This window comes from Myodes glareolus, chromosome 20, assembly GCF_982192425.1.
Source record: "Myodes glareolus chromosome 20, mMyoGla1.1, whole genome shotgun sequence".
NCBI lineage: Eukaryota > Metazoa > Chordata > Mammalia > Rodentia > Cricetidae > Myodes > Myodes glareolus.
Window position 1 is genome coordinate 23677755 of NC_142045.1, and position 21643 is coordinate 23699397.

The 21643-nt window shown below is 43.3% G+C and overlaps 1 protein-coding gene across 2 annotated transcripts in view; it reads right to left on the minus strand.

Moving 5' to 3' along the window:
• Positions 1 to 21643, minus strand: part of Arhgef26 (Rho guanine nucleotide exchange factor 26) — a 111250-nt gene that overhangs the window by 4080 nt on the left and 85527 nt on the right. The window contains exons 11-12 of one of the 2 annotated variants that reach the window (XM_087899475.1): positions 9022 to 9231; positions 44 to 231 (exon numbers count right to left, since the gene is read on the minus strand). In XM_087899475.1, the coding sequence (XP_087755601.1) occupies positions 44 to 231; positions 9022 to 9231 (398 nt within the window). The remainder of the gene's footprint in view (positions 1 to 43; positions 232 to 9021; positions 9232 to 21643) is intronic. The other variant, XM_087899476.1, reaches the window with a different exon arrangement.

A 21643-nucleotide genomic window follows, 5' to 3' on the forward strand; every position in this document is an offset into this window, starting at 1 on the left:
GCCCCTCCGTGTTCCAGAGCAGCTACCTCTCCTGGAAACTTACTGGTTCGATCTGGTGGCTGCTTCCCACTGCTGTGTCCCAGGGCTGTGATCCAGCGGGCTCGCTCACTCCTAAACACAGAGAGCAGGTGCAATTCATCGTCCCTTAGACACCAGAAGTAGTATATCCCAGATAGCCAGTGTAAATTCATTTCCAAAACACAAAGGATCCCGGAGGGTGGGGGACTGACCCTTGAAACAGGAAGGAGTGAGTTTTAAAAAGGCAGGAGCAAGCAAACATAAATCTGGCTCGCTATTGGCTAAATGGAACTTTTCATAGGGCAGTTGGACATTTAATGAAGAACTAACTAATCCCGCCAGCACATGAAAGCACAGGTATTCAGCACACGCCTGGTCTGAAGTTTAACAGTTCAAAGATTAATTTCACCTGTACGTGAGCCTGTGAAGCAGGATCCTTCCCCTCCCACACACGCAGTCATTCTGGTAAACAGGACAGGGAATCTGACATAGTTACGGCTATCTCTAACACAGGCACCTTTGGTCAGTGTGAGCTTTACGGAAATACAAATCCCGACATGTTTAAACTATTCCCAAATGCTTTAAAATGTTTTCATGAGGATAATTAGGATGAAAAACAGCTGAACTATTTTAATATCATGCTAAGGTATAGCCATACGAAACAAAGTTAACCATGACTACCACATCCCAAGTCTTGGGTAAGTGAGCGCTGCTCCATTACAGAGTCACCCTTGTGTCTTTAGAAACCAGCATTAGCTCTGCAATTCATTAAATCACACTACACAGTTTTCATTCACACACAATTGTGTGAAAATCACACACAATTTTCATTCTCTTAAGCAGTCACTAAATACATATGTGTCAGATATATGTACTCAGCATCCATTATTTCATATTCCAAAACGCCATCTGTGGGATGGGCCTAGCATTTTCTGAGGTAAGTAGTTTAAACTAATCTACTGTGCCAATGTGCCTTCTGGACAGATGTCTTTATCCCTAAATACTTAAAAAAAATTTAAATTTTCTCAATACCTCACATCTAAACGTGTCTCTACAACCTAGCTGCACTCCCCAACATGAATTCCCCTGCCATACCATTCAGGGCAGCCCACGAGACCCGGCAACAGTGCACACACCCATGCTTTCCCGCTGTGCTCAGCAGCCTTGCCTGCGCATCACTACCTTCTAAAAACACTGCCTCTTGGGGCTGCTGAGACGGAGCAGAGAGATGCCCGCCCTTGTGCAGGGCCCGAGTTCAGTTCCTAGCATGCAGGCAGGATGGCTTAAGACAGCCTGCTACTTAAGACAGGATGTTACTTCGAACATCCACACTCACACGTACATCCCCACACAGAGACACATACATGGAATTAAAAATAAATCTTTTTTAAAAAGTGTCACAAAATTTAAAAGAAAAAAAAGTATTTGAAGTACACTCAACTCTGCTTATGCAAACCCATGTCCATCTGTTACCAGACCAGGACCAGTCAATGTCTTCTGTCCAAAGGAAATGCCACTATAATTTTCATCCCGCATATTAATCTTCTATTTCATATATTAGGAAGTGAGGTTCTACAGTGCATTTCTGTTTGGGCTTCTTTTGTTTCTATAGTCTCGATATTGAAAATCTAACCTCGCCTCTTCCGGGTAAGTTCCCTTATCCCTATCTGGTAGTCTGTCCCCCGGGGCCCTCGGCCCAGCCTCAGCATATTGCTGGCCCTCTCTAACCTCCTGAAAGCAGGCAGTGGGGTGGCCTGGTTAACTGGATTATCTCCAGAGCACTGCTTAGTCCATAACCGGGGCTCAGAAAACAACTGCTTACAAGAGAATCAAATCACTAATCACACCCTGAACCTTGATCATTTATCAAGCCGCTTGCTCCTATGACCAGGTCATAAGCTCTGGCAGGGCAGGAATCCGGCCTCTTTCTTAAATATATAGAGAACTGCACAAGTTAAAGGTGTCTCTTAGCAATATATTGAGACTGACTCAAAAAAACAAAAATAAATAAATTGATACATGTTTAAAAGTAAAAATAACGGGTTAGGCATTTCGGATGAAATGGGTATGCTCAAATAATTTTCCTTTAAAGAGTGAATCAAGGGGCTGAGAAAACGGCTCTGAGGGTATAGCTCTGGGCACGCATGGGTTTGAATTCCCCAGAACCCATGTAAAAGCTGGACCCTGTAGTGTAAGTCCCTACAGTCCCAGCTCTCCTGCAGGGATATGAGAGGCAGAGAAAGGAGAGCCTCAGGAAGGTTGGGGCCACCCACTCTGGTGTACACAGTGGCAATGAAGCCCTAGCTCCGATAAGGTGGATTTCCACCAGGGACAGTCCTCTGGCCAGTATACACTGGCATGCGCAGGTCCACACTCACACACAGAAAACGAAGGAAATGAGGCTTCAGGCAGTCATACCTACAGCTATTAGAAGCCGATGGTACCATCCTGCTTCTAAAAAGGTTGTCTTTCTAGTGCAAAGGAAAATGCTTTACCTTGGTTTTGTAAGGACTAAGTAATAAACAGCTTCCTTTAATCCAGTTCCCAAATAAATACTTTGAATTCTGACATTTGATGGGGAAAAGATCCTTATTATGCCACAGGCTCAACTAGATTTCCCAAGGACAATGCCAACTGAAAACTGATGTCTAGCAGAAGGTGACTGGTTTACTTAGAGCAATGTCCACAGCTCCATATCTCTGTCTCCTTGCTGTACCAAAGGCATAGGCCTTTACCCCACGTCTTATCCGGCCCAAACTGCTGCCTTCCTGGAGCACTTTAGACCTGAATCTTTTCCTCGGGGCTCTGCAGACAAGGCCAATCTCAAGACCCAGCAGCTGTCCCCTGCTACTAGGCGCTGAGCAGCCCAGATGAAATCATTCACTCCCGTGCCATGCTGTCTGGATACTAATGGCATCCTGTAGACAGTGTGGCCCCTTGCTGAGACTCTAGAGGACAGAACAAGCCACTTGTTGTTGCCTTTGCTGAATGGAGCTGCTTCTTGAAACTGTTTCAATTGAGCCAGTCCCGCCCCCTCTGAGAAGCTGTCAAACCACACCACTTCCCCTGGGGCTTCTAAGCTCCTTGCCAAGGAGCTGCCCCACAAGGAAAATGGAAGGACCTATCTATAAAGCAGGGGCAGAGCACTCACTGTAAGACAGAATCCTAAAGACAGGAGGACCATTATTAAAAGCCATGGCTCACTCTCATCTAGTCTCTCCAGGGACAATATGAAACAAGAGGAATACGCAGCCTACCGCCCGTGCAGTTCAGACTTTTCCCTTTGCTCGGAGTAATCGAGTGGGAAACACTGGGCTAATGCAAACTCATACCTGCGGGGTATCAAATTCCAGGGCACAACTAACCCTCTCCAACCGAGCTTCACTGCCCGCACAGGCTCTGCACTCGGCTCGGGGTACAGAGTGGACAAAGTGGGGTTCTCGGCTATTCACGGTCCTTAATACAATGGAGCAGACAGAACAGAATGCATCCCATTCAAGCCTCAAACAGCGTGCAATATGCAGGGGAGAGACTCTCCTTAAACCACATACGTTCGTGATTTAAAGGAGAAAAAAACACTAAAGGGCGAGAGACTTACCAGTCCTTCCATCCCTTGTGTGCCTGGCACTCTAAGATGCCATTGCACTTTCCTCAAGGGGACTTAGCAGCTGAGCACCTTGTCCTATCCCTTAACCGGACACAGAAGGCCAGTTTCTTACTGCATCTACTAAAGGCTAGATAAGCATTAGAAAGGAAGGCTCTAAAATGACAGCACACTGCATCCACACACTGCTGGATATCCCAGCACTCAGGCTGAGGAGAGAGCATCACAAGTTCCAGGCTAGTGTAGGCTGCATAGTGAACCTTGTCTCAAAAGTAAACCCGGGCAGTGGTGGTGCATGCCTTTAATCCCAGCACTCCAGAGGCAGAGGCAGGCGGATCTCTGTGAGTTCGAGGCCAGCCTGGTCTACAAGAGCTAGTTCCAGGACAGGCTCCAAAGCAACACAGAGAAACCCTGTCTCGAAAACAAACAAACAAGTATTAAAGGGCAGTCTTATTTTTCCAACATTTTAAAAACAGAAGCGATCATTTAGAAAATAAGAGTAATTCAAATTTATAATTCTGTCACACGCAGACACACCCACACCCACCCCAAAAGTCAGACTGGCTGTGACGCTGTTAGCATGCTCCACCTGAAATGTTAGGGCTCAGTGTACACTTCACCTGTTCAGAGAATCAAATGAAGGCTTCCGTAGTCTGGTCCCCCACCCAATAAGTGTGCATAACATTGTGATCTCCCCATGGAGCTGGAGAGACGACTCAGTGGTTAAGAGCACTGGCTGCTCTTCTAGAAGACCTGAGTTCAATTCCCAGCACCCACATGGCACCTCACAACTGTAATTTCAGTGCCAAGGAATTGGCACCCCTGCGCAGACAAACACGCAGGCAAAACACCAATGCCCATAAAATAAAAATGAACAAAATCTCTCAAAAATTTTCTGTCCATTTCTACTTGAAATATCTTATTTGTTTATGAGAGGTGTCTTTCATGAACATGGTTTTCTTAAAAGAAAAGAAACAGGTTGTTTGAGAAACATTATATTCTTGCAAAAGGTCATATTTTGGCCTAGAATATAGATTCAAGGAGGGAAAGAAATACTGTAGCCCAAAATACATTTTTCCATTATAGACTCTACTTTATATTGTGATTTTCCTAAAGGAAGGAAGATTGGCTCCGAGATACATTTACAGTCTTATTCCATCCTTTACTTCCTGTTGTAATTAAATCATTAAGTGAAGCAGGAAGAGTGCAAGGCTCGCTGCAAACAATGCCTCTTTGTCAGTGGCTCAGCACCGGGTGGTCTGGACGGCTGACAGCATCAGCCACACTAGTTAGACTCCCACTTTCTCTGTGAGAGACATGCAAAGGAGGATCTCTGATTGTGGTTTTTGACGATTCTGTTCTACAGTTACAGGGACGAGCTGAAGAAAGCGTGTACCCCTCACTGAACACACACTAGATGTCTCATTCCTCCATACGCTGGACCTGAAGGACATCACCACTGCAAACGCAGGAAGCCAAGGTCACCACTTGCTACCTACAGTCTGTTGCCTTTGGGAGCTGCAGCTGCCTGTGCTTCATTGTAATGAAGGCAGACAAAGGGGACTCTCCATCTCCCACGGTCTCGAGGGAAAAGATCTGACAGTAAAACTTTCTTCCCTTGTCTTTTCTTGAAGAGTAGCTCTTTATAGTTTTCAAACTCTTGTCTGATTAGCTGTATGAACTTAAGGTTTGTGACAACCAAACAGATCCAAAGCTATAGACACCACTAGACATACATTCTACAAAATGGTCAGCAAGGTTTTTAGAAACAAAGGTTGAAGATCAGGAGGAACTGTGGGGGAGGAGATGCTCCAGCAGCAATGCTTATAGATGCTGAGAAACTAGGAAGGGGCCGGGGGGAGTAGCACATCTTAAGGGGAGAACAGGCTTAAGCACTGGAGGGGTGGGGGAGCATGAGAGCATGAGGGAGGGCAGCCGAAAGAAATAGTGTGTGAAACAGTAATATGGAAACTAACATGTTTATAAGTCCATTAAAAGTGTAAGTTAAAATAAGTAAGAGTTGGAAAGGAGATGCCCTTCCTAGCTAGATAATTCTGCTCCTAGAAGCCATGGTTATGAAATAGGTATCACAGTATCACATGGAGAATCCCTCTGAGTTGTCACAAGGGTCCCCCACATAATGCAGGTTCTTGCCATTCTTCCTGGTTACCCACCGGAACTAAACGATAAGATGCTATTGCTGAAGATACCACTTATCTTGATTGCAAAATATAGAGAATTAATGTCAGAACTGAGCAGAAATCTGCATCCCTGATGGCTAGCTTCCAGGATGCTAGAGAGTGCTCTATAAACTCCTGGGAGAGAAAGGACATCAACTTTGAACCCTATGAACTATAACACCAACCACTCGGCAATAAGTGCCCACTGCTACTCTAATGACACAACCATCATAGGGGCAACCAAATCTCTATGGTCAGATGCGGGCCTGTTCCACGAGAGGAAAATCAAGGTTCATACTATGAGTTCAATCAAAAACCTGTCACTGGGGAAAACATACACCATAAGAGGCAACATACTACTGTTGTTTAACTAAACTGACCTGAGTCAAACTGCTTCCTAAACGCACATGTTTATTCTCATGGACAAATGCTACGCTCAGCCTTCCTCAGAGAAGCTTCTCTTTACAAGCAAACATTCATGAATACAGAGATGTTTTGCTGCTTGGGTAAAGGACAGTTGAGTGCACAGCCCAAAATGGGATATTTGTAAAGTTCAGAGAATACTGAGGTAGAAGCGATAGTAAGAGCGTAAGAACCGGATGGTAGGGAAGGGGAAGAGCGACAAAAATGGCATCTCCTAGACATGACTCAGCCATTATAATCATGTACTCACGGCAGCTGTGGTTGCTTTCACTGGGCTTGCACAAGGCTCACCCTGTCACAAATTGTGGATGGAAAGGGGGCTAATGGGGCACAACTCCGCCCTGCTGAACTACTTACTGGTCACTGACTGGGTCTGGGTGAGAACCATTTGTCAGCCCACAGATCTAACCAATATTGCACAAAGCTCAGATGCGAAGAACACTCCTTACACTGATCAAAACTTGTTCAAAACCAGATAGACCACATCATAAAGACCTGGTAAGTGTGTGTGAGATAAGAGATATTTAAGTTGATTTACACAGACCATAATGTGCACATTTTATAGTGCTCAGTCAGTATGCTCAACTTTTATATTTTCCAGGTGTAAACTTAAAAAAAACAAACAAACAAAACAAAACAGAAAAGCCAGTAACTCACGACCAACCTACAGGTGTCCACTCCCAGCGTGCAGCAATTTGCTAGACGTTTAAACAACTAATTGTGCATGAGAGTGTATGTGTTTTAAGGAAAGCGCACTTGGGAGTCATTTACTTCTTACCTCTACCAGTACTATTTTGCATCTTGCCAGCATCTGTCTATTTATCTTCAGAACTATTATGTTTGCATTATGCCTTTAAATGTTTTCCGTGTACATATGTATACATACTGCAAACAAGTCTGGCACCCACAGAGACCCAAAGAGTGTACTCTAAAGCCCTTGGAACTGGGCTCACGGATAGTTGCAAGTCGCCATGGGGGCGCTGGAAAGTGAACCCAGGACCTCTGTCAGAACAACGAGTGCTCTAACCACTGAACAATCTCTCCAACCCGGTCTATTCATATTTCTTAGCTGTACTTGAAGGCAGAGAAGGGAAAAGAAGAATGACAGTCACTCTTTCTGTTCCCAAAGGGAGACTTCTGACCCCCTCCCTGTCCCTTCTGGAATGTTCTCTTGCTAGCAAAGAGAGAATGACCAATATGAGTCATACTCATGAGTTTGTGGGTGACATAACTAAATATTCTGAGAACATGTCTGATTCAGAAAATGGGTAACTGTTCAATCCAAGGCAAATCAAAGGCAAGAGAGCTGAACAGATTCTACGGTCTTGGTGTGAAAAGAGCAGGACATTGCCTTGGAATATTTAAGAGACAAGTGATAGAGATTTCATAAATTATGGATGAGCCAGTCAGGAAAAGCTCTGCAGTGCACTGGCGAAGCCTGAATGAAGAGCAAACTGAATAGAAGAGAACACAGGCAAAAGCAACACTTTCAGCATCTCTAAGTACAGAGGGGGCACTTCATGAATTTTCTAGAACATCTGGGCAAGTATTAACCCCCAAAGAGTTTAAGCTTTTCTTAAAAGTTACACAAAATCCAGCATATTAATTCCATTTTTAAAGAGGTTCCCTCACACAAAGGACACCAAGTTCTGCCTCTGCTACCCAAGGCCTCTAGGGTTGAACAATGCCTTTCCTTACTCCTGGCCCTGGGTGTGTCCCGTGCTAGATTCCAGAAGCACAACCCCAAGGATGCCCTCCTTTCGAAAGCAGCAGACATGGAAGGCAATGCTGGGAACTCTGGCGGGCTTTTCTATAGCCCCCAGGGAGGAATTGCGAGCCCATAGAGCAGGACTCTCTGGCAAGAAAATACTTTAACATAAAGACTTAACTAGAGTTGGGGCTGTTATCCGCTATTACCCGTTGATTCATTTTAACCTCTCAACATGGGGATGCTGACGGATGATCAGGCGATGGTAGGAAACAAGCAAGGGCCAGAGAGGACCCAGACTTAGGGAATCCCTTTTCCTCCCATGCTCTGTTCCCTGATCCAACATAGTACTTGGTCTATGACCGTTCATGTGGGAGTGGACTTCACACTAAGTATAGGTGAAGATACGGGTGGACACAGAATGCCCAATCTGCTTTCAGAGACTGGCTAGAAAGCGGAATCAGGAAATGTCTTCCTAGACCAGGTATAACTCCGAGAGCCCTTGTGCTCTGTCTGACTGGAGACAGGTGATTCAAGATTCACTTCAACTTCAGTCCCAAAGAAAGCAGCATTTGCTTGGAGTCTCTACCTTTTAATTATTCTGCCCAAAATGGGTGAGCCATTTTTCAAGGCTCCAAAATGCAGCAGATACAAGGCGTTCGTGTGAAATGTTAAACGGCCATGGCCGAGCTTTCAGTACTAGAAGCAGCTTCTCTAGGGCTGCAGAAATACAAACGGAAGTTGACGTAAAGTTCCAGAATATTCCAAATGAACTTGCCGGAAAGAATAGGAAAAAGAACTTTATCCTAATGTTTATCCAAATGTCAGTATTTAAATAAAATGCATTTTTAATAAAAGATTCAACGAAACGCTTCCATCAGGACGTATAGGGCCCAATATGCAACATCCCACCCTAGAGATACTCAGGAGATCATATCTGCTAAAAGCACCTGGATGCTGTGCTCAGCACGCAGGAGGTACGCAACAACAAAAACAAATCACAGCCGCTGTCTGTGGTAGAGGAGGAGCAGGTAGGTGAAGCAGAGGGAGGTTGGGGAACTCTGAGCCTTCGCCCTGCGTGCACTTACTGGGTCTCAGCCCCGAGCAGCATGTCCACCTTCTCATTGGCATGGTTGCTGAGGACCGTCAGAGTGAAGAGGTGCGTGGCCGAGCTCTGTCTTGAGTAGAGCATTGTGGAGGTAGTCTTCCCTGGGGACGAATTAAGCTCCTCATTGTCACAAGACTCCACCAACAGCTGGTCCCTTAAGGAATAATCAGTGACGTTGTAACTCTCTTCACTAAAAGACAGGGGGCGAGAACATGTCAGTTAGCAGCAATGACTGTGACACTGTCACACTTCATTCAAGTCACTTTTTTTTTTTTTTTTTTTGAGAATTGGGCAAGGTATCCAAAGGAAGGAGAGAATGACCTGTCTCATAACATGAACTGGAATCTGAATTTTATCTATTGATTACCAATCATGAGAAGCACCAATGTAGCGCACTAATGTACATCTCGGGTAAAAGAGCAATATATATTTGAAAACACAGATCATTTCTTACATGGACTTAAAATCAACCTAAATCCAAGTTGGGTGCTTCTTGAGTATAAACCCTGAGAAATTTCTACCGAAGATCTAGCATCTAGCAGGCAAATGCCATGAGACTTGCGTTGCCACTTTAGGAAGAATAAACAAAGGTTAGATCTCTGAAAAGATGAAGCCTTGAATAATTAACCCAATACAGAGACTCCTAGGCTACATTCGCCACAATTCCCTATTTGTTAAAATCAGTGAGACTTGCATGCATTATAGTTCATGAATGGCCTTCTCCCCAGCTTTTATACCCACCTCCAAGGAATGAAGAGGGGGCTGTAAAACCCCGCCCATGCGCAGGTAGCCCAGCTTTCACCCCTTACCCCCAAATGACCACAGCAGAGGATGGAAGTAGAATCCCAGAGGTCTGCTTGCTCTGGCAAATGCCCAGTCGATTGTCTCTCACATTACAGACTCCCGTTTCAGAAGCCACCAGACTCAATCATGTTGTGTGCCCATCCTTGCTTATCCACCCTCACACTGTGAGCAAGGCTAATTCCCTCTCAGGACAGCTTGTTCCTGAATGCTTGCCACTCTGCCCTCCTGGAGTGCCCTTCCTTAGGGAGTTCAGGAAGAGTCTGAGGCCTCAGCTTCTGAAGCTTTCCTCTACCTTCTAATCAATTATGGTTCTTCTAACAGAATCTTGGTCTCTCTAGGGGATGCCATATCCCCCGCTGTCTCTGCTCACTTCTAGAAAATGATCACTTCTGGCTCCCAAGAAGGACTAGACTTTGGAGTTCACACTATCAGTCTCTGTCCTAATGACAAACTTCTACAAACTTTGTCTGTCTCCAGCCTTACTTCCTTCTTTGCAATCCATGATCAGCTCCTTCTCTTGCAATGGTCTCTCAGTTCTTTGACTTCCTCAGTGACTTTGGGCCTGCTACCTCAGTCACCTCAGCCACCTCAGTCACCTCAGCCATGCTTTATCATTGCATCAAACACAGCCTCTCATCCATTTCCGTATCAACCAAGACATACCATGCTCTACCTGGCACACCAAATCTTATTGGCTCACCAAATCCTCATGCCCCAAGCTTATTTTCACCTACCAGTTCCTGCTCACTGACTCTTTGACCTTTTCCTCTGTTGGTTGATTAATTCCTCATGTCCCCTCAGTCATGCATATCAAATTACCTAGCCTGGAGTCCTTGTACCCAGCTAAAATCAATTCTTGCACACAAGCTCATCTGCCTTGGCTGAAATGGCCTAGGAAACTCCATCTTTTCCATCCTTGCAGATAAACCTCAACTGAACTGCTACAAATGACCCTACAATAAATTCTAACATACGCTAGAAACAATAATTATCTCATGTAATAGCAAATATAAGTATATGAACTGAGAAGAGCTGAAAGAAAACCTCCTGTGTCTAAATATACTAGGGCTTTTAGAACAAAACATTTTGTTCAAAGTTCTGAGGCCTGCTTTATTCAGTAGTAAACATTCTGCCTTGTAAACGTCCTTGGAAAATTTCAGTCTTTTTTTTTTTTTTTTGAAGTTTAGTTTGATGGATTCTCCACTCAGAAGACAGCACATACAGGTTCCACCTCTAAAAACAGAACACACCCCTGACCAGATCTATTGTTAGGGTCATGTCTGTATTTACTGGAAGTTCCCAAAGCTGTCCTGGGGCTGCCACACCCAGAAGTTCTCATATCTACAATAAGACCTATAAAAGTGCACACTATGCTCAAAGGAAGAAGGTAGGACAGAACACCTTACAATCAAACATGGCTGTATCTTTAAAAGATCTTGTTTACTAGAAACAAAGAAGTCGATTGTTTGCAGCGCAGAAAATGTTTACAGTGTCAGGACATCTCAGACATAAATCTAACAGCTCAGGAGTCAGGATGTGTACACACACACACACACGCACGCACGCACGCACGCACGCATGCGTGGCAGAGGGATAGAGAGGGACCTCTAAGACAAAAAAAAACAAACTAAAACAAAAGCAATATCTCAACAACAGTAACAAAAACCACATAGTAAAGGATTCTAAGCTCCTGCACCTACATCGGACAGTTTCGTTTGTTAGGTTGGCCCTGACAGAACTCAAGGACGGAGTTCCCAGGAGACAAACGAAAGCTATAATGCTTAGTTTTTACTCTTCTTCCTTTTCAGAATTCATATTCCTTGCTGTTCTCTTTTTCCTACCTACCACCCTCTCTTTGATCCAAATCAAAAGCTACAAAACTCAATAGCAGGCCACTTGTTCCCAGTGAAGGTCATTCTCTGGACAGAGAGATTGAAGAAACTGATATTGTAGAAGTGGGGTGGCTAGGTAGGCCCCGAATAATGAGAGTTGCATTGATACTGAGGTTACATCCAAAGAAGCAAAAGTCAAGAGAATATGCACATGACAGTGTCCTCATTTAAGACCAGCTCAGCTATTACACCTCCAGCTTCAGCCACTGTTGCTCATTAGGTTGTCCCTGGTAGAGAAGGACTGAGTTCCCAGGGGACAAATGTAAGATATGATGTTTAGTCTTTGCTCCTCTTCATTTTCAGAATTCATACCTTACCAGGTTTACCTAAATTAGAAAAATAAATCCAGCTATCAAATTTCAAAAATGCTTTGAATTTTTTGAGAAGCATTTATTCTAAAAAGAACAAAAAGCTTTGGTATTTCAAAAGCCAATAACCACCCATCACTAGTAAGTTAAACACCTTTCCCAGGGATCCGAAGTACAAAGGCACAGACCCATTGGTTCAAGGTAAGAAAGAGGCAGTGTACAAACCAGCAGAAGACAGGGAAGCCATCCCCTTCCCCAGAAAGGGTGGCCATAGGACTGTTGGTGAAGTTTTATTTTTTAGCAATCATTAAAGGCAGAAAGAAACACATTTTTCAAATGTGTATTAAGTTTTCCTTCAATCAACAAGTACAATGCCACTGATTACTAGCTAAGGTAGTTGTTTGCACCAGTTTAGACCAGTTAGCCCTTCAACTGTCCACTCTGGATGGTAAAAACGGTGGTCATCCTATTCATAGCTATGGAACTTCACCTCCAAACTGTGTCAGGATGGAGAACTTAGCTTGATCCAAAGCAGTTTCCAAGAAAGATGTTTTCTGTCTGTCTTTTAAGCACTTTTCGGTCACCTATCCCAAAACCACTGTTATCTAGATAGCAAGCTTCTGCATCAGGCCATAACACTTTTTAAAAGTGGCTTTCATATGAAAACAGACTTGGTATCATGCAGCAGTAGGAAAGTTAAATTGGTTGTTTACCCTGATTAGCTACTTTCAAATCCAGTGAAACAAAAACTGACAAGCAGCTGGATCACTCTTGTAAGATACTTCTGGTGTGTTCTCTCATAGACTCTCATGCAGATATTTAACCTCCCAAAGGCTCAGAATAATGGCCGTTATCCCCCTGCCTCTGAGTCTGCTGCTCGTTGCACAAAACTCATTCTTCTGTCAGTCAGCACGAACAATTTCTCTCCAGTTCAGAAAGACAGCTGATTACAGGGTGTGCTGGAGAAGGAAGAAGGAAGCCTACCAACAGGCACCTCTAGTCCAGGCTTCCCCTTCTGCTCGCTCAGGTCCCCGAAGGCTGGGTGAAATGGAACAGAAACATTGCCTTTCCCCAGGGAGGCTGACTCTAATCAGACTTCCTCATGTGTGTCTTCATCATTTAGCAAACACATGGTTTGACACAGTTTCTGAAACAACTTGGATCGTGCAATTAGGAAGTTGAATTGCTCACAGAAAAAGGCAAATGGAAAATCCACCTTTGCTTGCCTGAACGAGTTTACGCGGAGACTTCCTTCCATTGTGCCGCAGGCGCTCTGCACTTGCAGCTGCTCAGGCTCCTGGCACTGTGCAAGCCAGGTCTCAGCTCAGGGGCAGCGAACCGATCAAGTACACAGAGTCCACTGCTCTGAGTCTTCAGTGATGATGTGCCTCCCCGTTGAAACCCACTTGAAGGCCCAGTAAATCCTATCCACACTCTTCTTCTTTAGATAATTATCTTAAATAAAAGAAAGAAATGTCCGCAGAGAGCAGGATGCGATGCCAATCACGCATCCCGGTTATTTTCCCTTCTGGAAGGGATTCTGTGTTAAGACGTTGAGACAATGTCGGAATGCACGCCACACATGGCTGTGGTGTTGTGACATGAGTCTGATTGTAAAGAGGTCCTTTCAGCTTTTCCGTGGTGCTGGGAATAGATCCCCGGGCCCCACACAGGCTGAATCAGCACTGAACCAATGAGCTCCATCGTTGGCCCTCCCTTTATTAATTGAATAATTATGGAGCACTTGAACTTCCTGTCCCATAGTTTCTACAAACGTTGGAACACTTCTCATAGTGGAAAATTATTTATTTATTTGGATATCATTTCTTTTAGGCCAGACAGACATTTAAACATCACATGTAACAAGTTTGTGTTTAAAATACCCAAATGACACAGTACGTGAACATCTGCAACACTGAGCACAGAAATAAGCACCCATTTCCGCCCAGATGAGGACAAAGGGACCTTGATCCACGATTTTGTTCAACTTGGGTTTTCTTATTGGTTTAAGAAGAAAGTGTATACCATTATGAACTGTGACAAGCTGGGGCAATGAGTGTGTGAGTGTGTAATGATTTTCTGTACATTTGACTGATTTCAAAGTAAAAGTAGAAAGAAAATACGTTTCACATCAAAAGTGCACAGACGTGAAGATTATCAGTATTGGCAATTCAGGTGTCTGTGGATGTCTGTGGTTCAATGGACCACTAGGTAATGGGATGTCTTCTTTATCCCACCAACTGCTGACGGTCCATAGAATTCATCACTAGTTGAAGTATAACCACCAAGTGACCATGAATATTATGACTGAGAAAAAGAACTGCAAATAATAGCTCTCCTAAACATCAATGATCCAGTTGAATATGATCCATGAGGACCATCAAGATGGACTCAGGGATAAGGGTTACTCTGAGGAGCTGAGTTTGGTACCCAAGTCCAAAGGCAAGAACTGAATCCTATAAACTTTCTTTTGACCTCTACACACATGCTATGGTAATACACACACACACGCACACACACATACACACACACAGACACATACACTAAATAATTTAATATTTGCAATAAAGTTCAAGATAAAATATAACTGATGAATCCACCTCATTTATAACATTAGAAAATCTCTTCAAATATTTATGATGATGCTTATCAGGATTTTCTACAAGAAGACAACCCTGATATAATAAAGGTATCTGTTCTTTCTGACGTAACTTACAATTTTAATCCAGTCAATCCAAATGCAAATCCAAACACGGTTTTGTAAGGAGAGCTGAATGGAGGGGTTTATTTCAAATCATGTGGAAAAAGAAACCTGCAGAAATAGTGAGAAGGACTACAGAACTAGATGAGAATGAATTGGCCCTTGGACATCCTAAGAAGACATTAGAAATCCACAGCAGTTCAAGGACCAGGACAGGGCATGAGTTGAAAATGATGGACCAGTGAAATAGATGGACCAGTGAAATAGACTGATGAGTTCATACACTGACTAAAACACATTTAGGGACTTAATACAGGGTACAGATGGTTTCTCAAACATGTGAGGAATTGATTACCATTAAATAAATTTGGGAGTTTTGGAGAAACATCTGACGTTGCTTAAAAATTTCCATTCAAATCCTTAGACTGTGTCTGTTCAGGTCTGTAAGAGTCCCAACATGATGAACAAGACAAGTCAGGCCTGCCTTTTGGGGGACTTTCACTCTGACCCTTACTAGCTGTCATTCTAGAGAGTGACTTTTGCTGGCCAGAAAAGGAGAAGGGATGCTTGAGCAAGACGGATCTAGGGGATGCAGGAAAGAAGTGTTGGCAGGGAAGGCCAAGGGCTGTACTGTAAAGAGCAGCTTCCCTCCTGTTTAAGGCACCAGAATGCTTGCATGCTTTACATACTGTTCTAAGAACCCTGTCCCATGGACCAAGAATGACTGGCAGGAGCCTAAGCAACACTTTCAACTGTTCCTTTCATAAACAAAGTTAAATTAAGAGAGAGTGGTGTTATAGAGATTTATCAAATATCCAAACAGCACACTGACTCCTAGCATATATCCTCAAGGTAGTGACAAGGTTTGTTTTCTCTTTTTGCCTATTCAGTATACATTTTCCATAGGTTTTATCTAAAACATTCATACAGCCTCTGTCCTAAAATCAAGCAAATACAAAACACTCCAGCACCAAGACGAAGTCTCCTGAGCTAGTAGTTGCTTGTGTTTCCTCAGGCCAGCACTCACAGACTAGGGAAACGGTTCCCCAAGGACACCAGGGCCTAGCATCCCATGAAATACAGTGCCCGGGGCATTGGTATCATTCTTCTGGATGCCAGCAGAGAAGTCGATGGGGGCATGCGCCTGTGGCATTCTGAAACGCTATCCTCCCCAGGGCCTTCCATGGCATTTCCCTGGCAGCCCTCCTTGGAGCCATCCTACAGCCACTTGGGATCCGTGGTTCTGCCAGTCTCCCAGGAGTGCTCGGGCCAGGAGCATACAAGACGGCAATGAATGACAACAACTCCTCTGTGTTTTCCTGAGGCTTGGACAGGGCTCTCCCTCTGCAGATTCCAACTCGTTTCCTTGCTCATTCAGTAGCGTGACTTCAAAAATCCCTATACTTGCTTCTGTGCTTAACTGGCATTAAAATGCTCCAGTCAAGCATTGTTGAGACAGAGGCCCTTGAACAATGGTGGAATTTACTTCAAGCTAAAAGATTAAACGAAACAAAACAAAACAAAATAAAACAAAGTGATCTACCTGGTTGAGACTGATTTCATGAAAAGTGTGGCTTAGGACACAGCTAAGAAGTAACTTTATGGAATTTTCAGAAGTGATGGATTTCAGCATGGCAGGTAGGCTGAGAGAACTGACTCAGACGGCCTGCTTAGAGCGAGTCCATCACACAGTTGCTTTGTGAACCTGATCAGGGCTCCAACCCTCTCCACACGTCACTGCTCTCATCTGTACAATGGTGGTAACAGCACCAAGGCACCAGGTTGTTGTGGGGATTAAGTGAGACAATAGGTGTATAATTACCTCCTTGTCATGCATAATGCTTCTAATCACTCCTGGATCACACCAAATGTTAGCTATTCGTTTTTGTTTTTTCTAACAGAATACCATCCATTTCAACTGCCTGGGAATGCCTCAAAGGCCTGATAATTACGTATGCCCTGCAAATGGATCAGTAGACTAAGCAGGATTCAAATTAAATACTCATATCAGGAGATTCATGATCTGCCAAGAGCCCTGACTAGCCAAGATGCGATATTTACATTGACACCGATTTCAAATAGCCTTTCTTATTCAGCTCCTCAAAATAGTTCTCAAGACTAACACACATGCTACACACTTCCTACCCATTGTCCGGAGAATAACAAAGGGGAGAAGTAATGAGGCCCTCATTCGCTGGGATGAGAAGCATCTGTGGTAATTAACCGCCACCAGAAGAGATGGCCAGAGTCCGCAGGAGGGCCAGATTCCACAGCCCAGCAATTGCAACACCTATCGTCTTTAACCAAGAGGAGACAAGCAGTTCTGAGAGCTGCGCGCCCCTTGCTAGAGCCCCTGCAGTGATCAGGACGCAGCAGGATCAGAGAACAAGCGGACAGCCTCTCACATGGGAAACAAGGTGACCCCAGATTATAGGAATCACCCCACTCTGGTTTAGGAATATCGTCATTGATTTACACCACAAAATGAAAAATGCAGTTGGGCTGTCCTTACTATCCTGAGGGAACTCTCAAAGATGTTAAACCTGCGAATAAGTTATGTCCCACATTCAGAGCTGCATATTCACATATCAAATTTTCAAATATGCTCTGCATGTCCTATAATGACTAGCACACTATGGAAACAATTGCTATGCCATACCATCTAAAGAATAACAATATGAAAACATGTGTGCAAGGCAACACAGCAACCCCCAGCCTTATTTGCCATCTACCACGGGCTGAATTCATGCCCATGGAGGCTGGCTACAGTAGGAGTGTCCCCAAGTCCGCAGGAAGGGAGGGTGCTAGAGAAAATCATCCCCACGAAAGTACACATGAGTCACAGCTCTTTGGGAAGAATGAGGGGATGTCACTGGTGATCCTCCGCTGACGGCTAAGATGGGTGATGGGGAGAGACAGGCACTTATTCCTAAATCACTCCAATTTCAAAGGTCAAACATTCAGGCCTAGTCCCATATCCTGTATGTCTTCCAAAGTGAAACATGGCCTGAAGATTTCAGATTAGTTTTTAAACAGTAAAATATTGTACACGGGTAGTAATTTGATTTGTGGCAAGACTTTTTAGAGAGACAAACACAATGCTGAAATTAATATCGATCATATCAGTTACTTCGTAGGGATTACTGAAATAGCCAAGACTCTGTGTGCACTGTCTTACAGAATTTGAACACATTCCACAATAAAGATGACATTATTACTTGTATTTTACAGATAGGGACAGTGAGATGCTGAGAGGCTGAAAATGCTTCGTGCAAGGTCACATGGCCAGGAACTGAACCTTACTCTTTCTGACCCTACACATTGACAGTGTGCTGCTTAGGTGCCTCCACCAGGGAGTAGTGATGTCAATTCTCCTTAGAGACACAGAAGAAAATTCTTTGGGGTGCTAGAGCAATAGTGTGGGACAGTGAGGAAAAATAAAAGATGAAAATTATTTTTCATTTCTCACTGTCTTCAATATAGAAGCAAATACCACAGTGATGGGCAGCACATATGCTTAGTATATCTAGAGTAAAAAGATTTAAATCTGAATTCTTTAAGTGTGATTTCCCAAGAATTTTTTTTTTTCTGCAGAGAAAAACAACTTATATCAGGTGGCTTCAGTTTTCTATAATAGGAAAGAACACTACCATGGAAAAACTTATGACAGGATGGAAGTAGGCCAGGACAGTTCCTGGGAGCCTGCACACTCTCTGAAGCCACTGGGCATTCAATGCTGATAAGAACCGAGTTCTAGAGTAGGACCCTGACCTCACGATGGTGACCTGGTGGTCCCTCTACAGAGAACCCATCTTCTAAGCCCCAGGATGTGTTACAGAGCTGAGCTATGTTTATAAGATTTAAGAAGCAGGCATCAGAGAGAGGAATCTATAGCTTTAAAGGGAGTGTTGTGAAGGAGAAACCCTTCACACCGGTGGCTCGGGAATGGCAGTGCAGTGGGAAACCTGCAGACATGATTCAGCACCCGTTCCAGTTTTCTCCCGTGTGTAAGAAAACTGGAAAATCACTTTTAAAATGGTGAAACAAGCTTTTTGCAAAACATGTTTTCATCAAGAAAAGAAGCCCACAGAGGGAACAGAACCCTTTTCAGCTATACATCAGAGAGAAGACTAATATCCAAAATACAAAATACAAAGATCTCAACAAAACAAAGCAAACAAACAAAAAAATTCAAGAGAGCAAAAATGACCTAATTTAAAAAGCAGGCTTTGGATCCAAACAGGTAGCTCAGAAATAAAGAAACAAAAATGGCTAAGAAATGTGTTTAGCATCTTTAGTGACTAGAGAAATGGAAAGTCAAGCTTCTTTGAAATTTCATCTAATCCTGGTCATAATGGCTGAGAGGACATGAAATTGATAACAAACACGGTGAGGGTGTGAGGAAAGAGAACCCCCGCTGACTGTCAGTAGGACTACAGACTGGTACACTCTGAATCCATGTGGGAAACTCTCCAAAAGCTCCAAGTAGCTTCACTATACAGCCCAGCCCCGCTATACCACTCCTTGGCACACACCAAAAGGATTTGATATTCTACTACAGAAATACTTGCTCAGACATTCTCAGTGTTGCTTTATGCACAGTAGCTAGGAAATGGAAACAACCTGTATGTCCCTTGACTAATAAACTGAGAGGAAAAATGTGGTGCACACACACTATGGAATACTATCCGGTTATCGAGAAAAATGAAACTTGCTGGTAAATGCAAATTTACGATGCAATTTTGCATAAAACACAAAAGGGAACTAGAAAATATTATATCGAGCGAGGTAACCCAGACCCAGAAAGATGGATGTTGAATGTTCTCTCTTACTTGTGGATCCCAGCTCTGAATCTTTAGATATGTATAACCCATAGAAACCAGAAGGTAGAAAGAGATCATGAGGGGGGAGAAGGGGCTTTAGAGAAGGGGTATTGGGATGCTCAGAAGGGGACAAGGGGAAAATGGGGAGGGGCTTTAATTAGGGAGGACAGAGGAAGGGTAATACAGAGGGGAAATGAAGGAAAAAAGATTAACACTAAGGATGTTTTAAAAGATATAGGGAAACACTTTATACGCTTACTTAAATATGCATGCATGAGTGTTTGCCTGTATGTGTGTGGTTTAAATAGGGTTCTGCCACATGGGGTGACAATGTTCCCCTTAAAGGCAACAGATATTCTAAAAATATCTTCCAGGCCTAAGCAAGGGAAATTTCCCTTCTATTTGTTGGTCAGGGGGACTCCAAAAGACTCTCCAAATAATATAGGCTATTGGTGTTGCCTTTGTCTCCCAGAACTTGAAGGTAAAACCCTTTTGTTGAAGACACCACACACTTTGCCCACAGGACTTGAAGGCATAGAGGTACAACTGACCCCAACTGATATATACACAAGGCAACCCCAAAATTGAAGGAAACATTATGAAAGACGGAGACTGCTAGAGGCAGAGGACGGGAATGCGCATTGAGAGATAATACCTTCTAGACATGACCAAGGAAGCTGCACCCATGAAAGTTCAACAACGAGGTTGTCTAAATAAGACCTTCATAATGACACCAGTCAACATGCCAGTGTGGATAGGGAAATGTCACAAGGCATCTGATTCTCCTAGATGAAGAACTATAGACAATCAATATATCACAAGGCATCTAGTTCTCCGAGATGAAGAACTATAGGCAAACTATAGGCAAAGGGAAGGGGAATCAGTTTTCTCCAGTTAGGAGCCTCCTGATAGGCGATCTAATTCCAAGTAGGCAGCCCCAAACTGAGTACATTCAAACAACACAAAACGGATGCAGTAGTTTGAAATATTATACATCACTTGTATGTCTAGCAATAATAAAAATAAAAAGGTAAATAATATAATATAATAAATATATTTATAAATATAAATATAATATAAATAATATAAATATAATATAATAAATATAAATAATAAAAAGAAAAAGAAAAAGGTCAGAAATTTGTGAGAGTATGGGATAGAGCCATGGAAGGAGCTGGATAGGGGAGGATAGAAATTATATAAATACAGTACTCGATATAAAATTCTCAAAAATATTTGGAAAATCCTAAAAGGTTTCTACAATATTTTTTCTAACAACAAAAAAATAGGAAAATATATTAGGAAAATGAAATCATGAAACAATGAAAACGAACTGAGCCTCAGGGATTATAGAGACTCATGCACCGGGGCTCTGATGAAAAGCTTTAAAAATGCATAGTTTGAGCGCCCTTGGTCCAAACAGCATGGTCAGAAGGTTTTAGAATTTAGAATTTTTCAGACTGAGAGTATTCGCATACATTGAATGAGCTATTGGGGGGACAGTACTAAAGTATGATCCAAAATTACTACTATCTCACATATACCTTCATACACAGCTGAAGGTCAATATATATATATTATATATCCTGTCCCTTAGCTTGTATATTTTTAATTTACTCTTGAAGAATTTCAACAGTATGCATAATGTATTTTGATAATTTCCACCTCCCCCTACCCAGTACCTTGTTTCATCCATAGCTACACACTTTTCTGCTGGGCTGGTGATAGGGATCAGTGTGTAAAGCAGCTTGCTGCCAAGCCTAGCACACTGATTTCAGTCCTGGGGCCCAAATGGTGACAGAGTCGAGCACTGACTCCTGCAAGCTGTCGTCAGAACAAAGAAATGCATGAAGGGAAGCTGCACAGCCTGGGACTTTCTGCTCTCCGGCTCTCGAAAGGTTTTGGATTTTCTGTAGCGTTTCAGATTTCAGAATGAGAGATACTCAACCTTAGGTGTTTCCATCAGTGTCGTTCTCTGTAACATGATGAGGATTATAGGGGACCATGACAATGGTGCTATATTGCACACACATTCAGAGTAGTGTGAACTGCAAGCAACACATGTTCACCATAC